The 9,352-nt window shown below is 33.9% G+C and overlaps 2 protein-coding genes across 2 annotated transcripts; one reads left to right on the top strand and one right to left on the bottom strand.

Moving 5' to 3' along the window:
- Nucleotides 1-81: 81 nt before the first annotated feature.
- Nucleotides 82-2,588, bottom strand: LOC123718706 (nucleolin-like). The gene is made up of 3 exons (XM_045675439.1): nt 2,399-2,588; nt 1,239-1,438; nt 82-1,126 (listed from the first exon to the last, which is right to left on the bottom strand). Exons 1-3 carry the CDS (start codon nt 2,422-2,424, stop codon nt 993-995), a joined length of 360 nt encoding a protein of 119 aa, XP_045531395.1. The 5' UTR covers nt 2,425-2,588; the 3' UTR covers nt 82-992.
- A 2,554-nt stretch (nt 2,589-5,142) lies between these two features.
- Nucleotides 5,143-8,937, top strand: LOC123719790 (cAMP-dependent protein kinase catalytic subunit 1). Its single transcript, XM_045676216.1, has one exon. It carries the CDS (start codon nt 5,479-5,481, stop codon nt 6,538-6,540), a length of 1,062 nt encoding a protein of 353 aa, XP_045532172.1. The 5' UTR covers nt 5,143-5,478; the 3' UTR covers nt 6,541-8,937.
- Nucleotides 8,938-9,352: the final 415 nt, after the last annotated feature.

Consider the following 9,352-nt stretch of genomic DNA (forward strand, 5'->3'; position numbering starts at 1 on the left):
TTTAAAAAAAACGTTACACGTCGAGTTAATGAACCTCCTTACGTTTTTATGAAGTCTGTTAAAAATAATTAAAACAAATAATTTAGATTGAACTATTTATTGCCAGAAACATTTAAAGTTAGTCAATAATTCCTTACAATCTGTATCGGAATAGATAAAGATCTTATATTCGAAGTTTTCTATCACATATTTATCAAAGCAAAATAAATAAAAAAATATGGTAAGACCCATAAGAAGTACAAAAAATAGCACACAGTTTTAGTATGTCAATAACTATCACCTTATACGTCAACTTTGAACTTCGTAACTTACAATTATTACGTCATAAATATGAAAATGGTATAGAAAACTGATTGACAAGTGAAAGCTGGCACCGCCAACATCACGTCGAAGAATGTCTCGAAATAAATACATAAGAAAATAAAACGTATTTTTAATTGTTATATGAGAAAAATACTAATTCAGCAACTACAATTTCACAACACAAATTCGTAGTCAAGGAATGTTTTACTGTTAAGTATTAATGCCTATTAATTAATGTGCGACATTTTACTGCTAACTTAAATTTACAAATGAATTATCTAAATTTAAATCTTAGTTTATCTAAACCTTGTATTTCGGAAGCTGTTTAACGCGTCGTTCACAGAACGGATCGAATGATCTCACCGAGGTGAATCCTTTGGCAGTACTGGCAGACTGTTATGACCGATTTAACTTAAACCCATGCCGATTCACGCAGAACAGCATACAACACCGAATTCAATTCAAAGTTCAGTTCACTGCGATGCACAACCCAAACATAAATTTACACTTTACAGGTACATTTCACAGGTAAGTTTAATCGTAATTAAACCTTAGTAGTGTCCATAGAGCACAACTCTTGTAAAAGGGAGTACAAAATAGGTATCTATGGTTTTGTAGAAGTACAAGGTAAGAAGAGTTGGGCCCTAATGAACAAGATGCATTGCAGTAAACCAAGCAGGACGAAAGGTTTAGGCCTCCGCTTCAGCGGGAGGTGCTTCTTCTGCAACCTTCTTTTTCTTCTCCGGCGTCGTCTTTTCTGTTACGTCACCGTTGTCGGCAGCAGCAGATTTCCTCTTCACACCGGCGTCTTTCTTTTCTGTCTCTGTAAATGTTTGATAAATTTTAATATTTTAACTATCCAATCGACATTTGATTTTTGATTAGATATAAAATTCCAAATGAAAATAGGTAATACTTTAAAATGAGAAAATCACCTTCAGCATCACCGTTCTCAACGGCATCATTGCTTTCGTCGCCATTCTCGGCAGGGGTTTCCTCGGGAGCATCTCCGCTGCCATTCTCCTCCTTACCGTTACTTTCTGGTTTTTCCTCTACAACAACCTTTTTGGCGGGAGATTTTTTTACTGGAGATTCTTTTACCTCCGTTGAGGTAACCTCCTCGGGCGCGACTTCTCTGTAAAAATAATAATTTATTAGCTTGAATTTAAGCGTGTGGTGGGTTACATCTCGATTTGTTTTCTCTAGAAAAAAAGATTTGCTTATGTTTTGTCTAACAATTTTTATTTATCTTCGGGCTAAACAATGTTATTGACTGCATTTTCAATTAGATTCCACGGCATAACACTATAAAACGGATGTATTATGCAGTCAGTCGCGTAGTTGACTAGTTGCAACTAGAAATATGCAGTTAACGCATCGACCGACTTAATACTACAGAACAGGAAGCAAGGGTGTAAGCACTTGTAACAAAAACAGCTAGGCAGTTGTTGCGCAAGGCTAAATGTGGGAAAGTTGTAAGGAAAATAAACGTAAGTGCAATAATTATTAAATGAATAAATTGCTCGTTGTACTAGATTTCTATAAGACGAATGAAAAGCGTTAAAAATAACTTATGACAACATATTGCTCTCGCGATAACGTAACTCCGATGTTGCAAAATAATAGTACATATTCATAAATTTGAAACGGGCGCGTTAGGCGCTTCGGTGACGCTACCGCGCCGGAACGCTGCGCAGCCCGCGCCATCTTGGAACCGACGCACCGGCCGCGGCGTGCTTTCAATTTTCCCGTGCAATTAAACCTTCTAGAACCTTGTCTTGAATGCTAAAATGTACTTAACACATTTATCTACTAATACAATTCAACGCACTACACAATAAATTACTTTACATACTTATATTTATGACTTACAAGTTTCCCGCGTGTTGTAAGTTGGTCATAAACTAACATTTTAAAATATAAATACACAATATCATCTATCCCTTTTATACTGTTATTAATAAGTTTTAAATAAGCATATCAATCCATACCTACAATTAAAATTATTAAGGTAGCCATTTTGGTCACGTTTACAAGCCGCCAAAACTGTATATTTTTTAATTTAAAACAGAACACAAAAAATTAAAAAACTTACTTTTTGTCGACAGCTGCGTCTGCCATATTTATTTCAATAAATTTAAAATAAATTAGTAATTGATGAAATGCTTCAGCACGTGCTCCGCACTTTGCACTATAACGATCACCGCACGCTACAAACACCGACGATCAAATGAAGGAGGAAGGAAGAAATTTTCGGTCGCAACGTTTCGCATACGCGTACGGTTTCGCGCCAACCTCGTTTATGAGATATCTATAAGAGGACGCTATGCGATGGAAAAGGATAGCTAACTATATGCTTATTCCTCTTAAACAACCTTGAAATAATGGAGGTGAGCAAGATGTAGTAGTCTACCTTTCTCAGTCTACTCCTGTTAAATTTTAGATTTAATGGGAGTTGGGTTATTTATATTACATATATGTATATTATATCTTCCTTTATTTTTCATTGAGCATCATATCAAGTGACAAACAATTAATGTTTCCCACATTTACAAAAAATGTTTTATAAAAACTAAAACCTATGCTATTAAACTTCTTAATGATGTATCTACACAGCTAGTTAACTAGTTACTACATTTTATTACTATACTGTATGAATGGTTCTAAAAGACTACAATCAACTGCAAAAAAGTATACCTATCTAGGTAGGTACTTCGATAATTTTTATTTTCCCCACCACAATCGGTATTATTTTGTAAATCTATCAAAAATGGGTCAAGAGCTACTAGAATATTAAAACACGTACCTAGGTAAGTTTACTGACTAACAGATAAACTTTTTAATACTGTACAATTATAATCGAAATAATTATGTTCATAGATTTGCCTATTTTATCTAGCGTGGCGGATCTTTATTTTTGTGAGAAACAACTTCTGTTTCGGAAAATGTAATAATACCTCTTTACCATCATAAGCCAAGATTTTTTCAAAGTCAACGACCTACTACCTTTTTCCAAGTAAAATATATAAGTACAAAATTGTAGACCTTATCCCGTTCGAATACAGTATTGTTTAAAATAATCTTTTGTTACATTATTTTCGCTGTGTTCGTCGTCGCTACTCGGTCCGGTGACCATCTTCTTTGATAATATTCTGAGTAGGTTTTAGGTAACTGAATATTTATCAAAATTGGAGTGGAAAAATAAAATATTCATGAAATTTTTTTTGGCGAATAAATGGCCAAATCTTAAAATTATAAAAAAATGCTAGGGGACTTCATAATAGGTTACAATAATCCTTTATATATTGTATGGTATTATTTGAGATCGAATCGATACTATTTAGGTATTTACGAAAGAATTATATATTTTGGATACCAACTTTGATTGAGCATAATTTTAACACCAAGCAAACGATTCTTATGACCTGATTTCAGCTTTAGGCGTTTTGTGTAAGATGCTGATTTTAGGTAAACTTATTCGATTTTTTTTTAAATTTATAAACAACAATTCTTGTTTCCTTTGTAAAATTTGCATATTATGTGTATTTTTATTGTTATTCACTTTTACTTCACTAATACTCTCTGCTCTAGGTTTACCTAGTTATGCTTTAATCGAATAGATGGCGCTATACCCTATAAAAAAACTATTTTCAGTTATTTATTATTATTGACATGCAGGGAAATACATGTTCAATTGTTAATACATAGTACAATACAGTTTATTTACCAGAATTGTTGGACAGACCTGTTTAAAAAGATAAAAAATTGAATTACATCATACTTAATAATAGTTAAAATGCGCCACCTATTTAGTTTCATGAGAAAATTTTAATACGTTGCCAGTAGTAAAATCTGTTGCTTTGGTAGTAAATAGTAGTTTAAGCCAATAATTGCCTTCAAGATGTTCGGTCAAGCCAAGTTTCATAAAGATTTTAGTTGTTAAGTTAACATTGTAGTTAAAAAAACCTCAGAAAACATTGAAATGATATCGTTCATGAGATAACCATGAACGATATGATATATGATAACGGCATCAAATTTGCGTTATTTTTAACACGGGGCTAACGGGCGGCTTACCTTATGTTTAGTGATGTCGTCACCCATGGACACCATCATGATAGATGGTGTTGAAACCAACCCGACCCCAACGTCGAATTGGTTCGTAAAAACTTCAATAGGCGGCTGGCTTCCACATAGTGTTGATGCGTGACAAAAACTACCTTAAATAACGTTCATTTGTGGAACGAAGAACGTCAAGGTGATACGGGTGGAGTTTCGTATTCTGGTTTGACGCCCGATGATTCCTTCCAAATCTCACCTGCAGGTATTAATCTAAACAATTACTCTGAACACTCTCCATGGTAAATGCAGTACAAGATGCAGAGAGACATCCCTAAGGATAGTCGCTCGGATATAGGAAAGTGATTGGTCATGGACGATTCAAACCACTCTCCATAGAATACGGTCAAGTGAAAGGAGCTGGCACTGGGGAAAACCCGATAAAAAAAATTTAAGTTACTAAAATTTATTGTTATATTTTATTTTAAAATAGTATTAGGCAGCAAACAATCTAAACTGTAACACTATATGCTATCAAAATAGATTTCTAAAGGCGATATAATTGTTAGGGAAGTAGGTATGAATTAACCTATTATAAAAAATATACCCAAATAAAAATTATTTGTTTCCCTAAAATAGCGTATAATCCAAATTCAGATTGTTTTATTATTGATTAAGCTATTGCCTGATTTGCATTTGTTTTCTTTTTAGATTAAAATAGAAAAAAATATATTAGTAGAAATAGAAATAGTAGTTTTCATAAATATAAAATGGCAACATTTTCATAATTGACCGCCTCTCGTGAGTGGATGAATCGTTCGTTCGCTCTCGCTCTGCCGATCGAGTTTCTGAGGAAGCCATTTTATTTCTTGTGAATGTGACGAAAATTTTTACTCAGATTTCGAGTTTAAACTTATAAAACGTAATAATTTCAATGAGTGCCTGTTATAAGTGTCTTTTGTGACGTGTGTATGTGCCAGGAACGTAAAGAATGTATGTGTTTCAAATTGGTTTGTGTTGACCTGCCTATTTCTTACGTTCGCTGAGGTAGGCATCGATTAGTACAAGGTAGTATAACGGCAAATTGGGGCATTGAAATAAGTTCTGGTTTGCGCCATGGGCAACAATGCTGCCACCGCTAACAAAAAGGTGGACGCCGCCGAAAGCGTCAAAGAATTCCTCGATCAGGCCAAAGAGGATTTCGAGGAGAAGTGGAAGAAAAATCCTACCAACACCGCCGGATTGAACGACTTTGAAAGAATAAAAACGCTCGGAACAGGCTCATTCGGGCGAGTTATGATAGTTCAGCATAAACCTACGAAAGAGTATTATGCTATGAAAATATTAGATAAGCAGAAGGTCGTGAAGCTGAAACAGGTAGAACATACGCTGAACGAAAAACGAATTCTGCAAGCTATAAATTTTCCGTTTTTGGTGAGCCTTAAGTTCCATTTCAAGGACAACTCAAACTTGTATATGGTTTTAGAATACGTGCCTGGTGGTGAAATGTTCTCCCACCTACGTAAGGTAGGTCGCTTTTCGGAGCCACATTCTCGATTCTATGCGGCTCAAATAGTGCTAGCGTTCGAGTATCTACACTATTTGGACCTCATATACCGTGATCTGAAGCCTGAAAACTTGTTAATTGATTCGCAAGGCTATTTAAAAGTAACTGATTTCGGCTTTGCGAAGCGCGTGAAAGGTCGTACGTGGACTCTATGTGGAACACCTGAGTATCTGGCTCCAGAAATCATTCTTTCCAAAGGTTATAACAAAGCTGTTGACTGGTGGGCACTTGGGGTACTTGTATATGAGATGGCAGCTGGATACCCGCCCTTCTTTGCAGACCAGCCGATTCAAATCTACGAAAAAATCGTGTCTGGCAAGGTGCGCTTTCCATCACACTTTGGCTCTGATTTGAAAGACTTGTTGCGCAACCTTCTCCAAGTGGATTTGACGAAGCGCTATGGAAATCTAAAAGCGGGCGTAAATGATATTAAAGGTCACAAATGGTTTGCTAGCACTGATTGGATAGCTGTCTTCCAAAAGAAGATTGAGGCACCTTTCATCCCACGCTGCAAGGGTCCTGGGGACACCAGCAACTTTGATGATTATGAAGAAGAGGCTCTCCGCATTTCGTCAACTGAGAAGTGCGCGAAGGAATTTGCTGAATTCTGAGCGCCCTATTGGAGCCTGCGTGCGGAAAATACCGTGAGTAGGTGTTATGTTTTAGTGAACCTTCCTTGACATTAGTCATGGAGAAAGATGAACATCTCTTAGCATAAACTTTTGTGCCCAATGTTGACATCTGAACTGTTAAATTGGTGAGGATAGAACTGATACCTGATATGTGGCATTTGCTTACTGCCAGATTGATAAGAAGGCTATATATCTATCCTATGGTGATATTTATGTATAATATCATTTATGATGCCACGAGAAATGTAAGCCCTCATTTTCGGCTGTTTATTCAGTTTAGTAGTCTGCCTTTAACGTTGATATAGTTAGCTTATTAAAATTTCTATTGTTTTGTAATGTGGATACAATGTGTACTGCAATTTTTCTTGTTGCTTTTAGATTTGTCAGACATGAGAAGACATTACTTAATTATTGTTGTTATAGATATCACTAATGAAACAGTCTTATATTTGAGAATTGTGAGGTTTTGCTAGTATGCTCTATGTTTAGGTACCACTAATTATTTCTGAAAACAAAACTTGCTTTTGATATTATCATTTTAAGCAAATGGTGATACATGTCCCTTTTATCCTAAGTAAAAATTGTTTTGATGTAAGTTGTAATTTGGAGCTTTTGTTATTGATTTTATTTTTAGAAAATGTATTGTTGAATCATTTGATATTTTAGTTAAGGATAACTAAATAAAGATAGATGAAAGAGATTAATTTATTACCATAATTTGTATGTAGTGTTCAGTTGTGCAATCCAAGCTCGTTTGTGATCTGATGTAAGGAGACCTTAAATTTTAAGTGTAATTTTATATAGTTCCTTTTATTAGTGAATGTACAGTAACCGAAGATTAACACAGCTGCATAAAAAGCTATCTCTCATTAGCATCATAGTTAAAGCAATAAATTTCCTAACATTCTCCATGGATAGCAACCTTTAATTATTATTGATTTCTTAAGTACAAGATAATAAGAGAATTGTGCTGTAATATTGCATCCATGTGAGAATGTATTCTAGCAACATTAATAATAGGTAATATAATTAGGTTGTATGATATACAGGAATTCAAAATATGAATTTTGCCTTGAATAGGCAGTCTTAAGAAGAGTATAATTAACCATTTTATCTTGTATAATGTGATGTTAGCGAGAGAATAGTGTTTTGCTATTTCATTTGTAGCACAGTGGTCAGTTTGATAGCTATTAGGTGTAGGACTTTGAATCCAGGCTGTACAAATATAATAGTTACTTGTAGTGAAATTAACATGTGGTATGTGCGCGTATGTGTCAATAGTCATTAGTTTAGGTCCTGGAAAGGTTACTTAACTTGCACATTCATCTACATGTTTAAATATTAATTTACGCTGAATCCAAAGTCATATCAAACTTATTAAATCTATTCAGAAATTCTTGTACTAGTAGAGATACTGACCAATTTGCTTGTCTTTTCTTCTTTTACAGCTTAGCTAAGTTACCTATGTACTAATTTACTTTAGATTAAATTTTACTGCAATTTAATGTCTTTACTGGTGGACAGGTGTAACAAGTTATAGGGAATGTATAGCAACAGCAGTATTTGATTTGATAGACACTATTTCCTGCAGTAGATATAACAATGTTATCAGTATACTTATCATACTGTCACAATCACAAATGAAAGTTAAGTCTAAAATTTAAATAAATCAAGACAGTAGTGTAATGCTTGCAAAAATAATGTGCCATTTTTTGTGAATTACACTTATTTTTAAGAAAAAAAAAAATTAAACGGAAACCAATGTATTCTATATGATTTAGCACATTTCAAGGTAATTTGTTTTGAGACTTAATAAACAGGATATGCTAAATGGAAAGAGTTAATGAATAAACAATTAAACGTTTTTGGAATTGTTTTTTGATTGATGGAAACCTATTACATAAATACACCAGTTAGACATTCTTAGTGTAACATTTCTATAGTCATGTCTTTAACCTGTTCCTGTTAGGGATACTTGCGTTTAAAACTTATAAGAAATTTGATGATGTAACATTAATAATCATTGTATATAAATAGAGTGATTGGACCCACATTTTAGGATAACATTCAATATTGGCTTTATTACACTTCATTCCATTAGCTTTCAAAATAACTCATTGCCATGTATGCAGATCTTTCTAATGTGAACATTTTAGTCGTTTGAATATTAAATCCTAGTGACGGTGTGTATTTGAGAGCTGTCTTTTTATATCTGCGTACTGATTTATAAAATGTTCACGTCTAGATCTATTGTATCGAGTGCCTATAGCATTGAAGTTCAAGTGTAAAAAGTCAGTTAATTTCAATAATTATTTGTCATCATGTATTGATCTTCCATAAATTACGATGAAATTAAAATATCGATGTAACAGTAAATATTTGTTTGATTTTTGTCCTATATAATGTAATACATTTCGTTCAAAACTAAAAATCTTTTTTATCTGTGTAACTCAAAGGTTGAATATATAAAGTTGTCTAATGGATCACACATTTGGCAGAACACGTCTGTTCCACGTGGGGTCGTTTGCCGTAATATGCAACTTCCTCATAAAGTGGATTTGTACACTGGTCTTGGGAGCCAATGAAATATAGAATTTTATATAACCTTATAATAATACCTGAATTAATAATATAGTTCTATAGAAATTTGTAATTGTGAAAGTGAATTATAACGATATTAGTTACGTAAACTTTGAGATATTGTTTATTTATATTAGCATACACATTAGATTATCTATTCTACATGTATATTGTGTATGCGCTACCAATGTGGGCGACAAACGTCATCCAT

This window comes from Pieris brassicae, chromosome 2 (genome assembly GCF_905147105.1).
Source record: "Pieris brassicae chromosome 2, ilPieBrab1.1, whole genome shotgun sequence".
Classification (NCBI taxonomy): domain Eukaryota; kingdom Metazoa; phylum Arthropoda; class Insecta; order Lepidoptera; family Pieridae; genus Pieris; species Pieris brassicae.

Excerpts from the sequence above, each read along its gene's own strand:
- LOC123719790 (XM_045676216.1), top strand. The coding sequence starts at position 5,479 with ATGGGCAACAATGCTGCCACCGCTAACAAAAAGGTGGACGCCGCCGAA.
- LOC123718706 (XM_045675439.1), bottom strand. The coding sequence starts at position 2,424 with ATGGCAGACGCAGCTGTCGACAAAAA. Across the intron at positions 1,439-2,398 it reads GACGCAGCTGTCGACAAAAA|AGAAGTCGCGCCCGAGGAGG; the intron begins GTAAGTTTTTTA and ends TTATTTTTACAG. Across the intron at positions 1,127-1,238 it reads TGAGAACGGTGATGCTGAAG|AGACAGAAAAGAAAGACGCC; the intron begins GTGATTTTCTCA and ends AAACATTTACAG.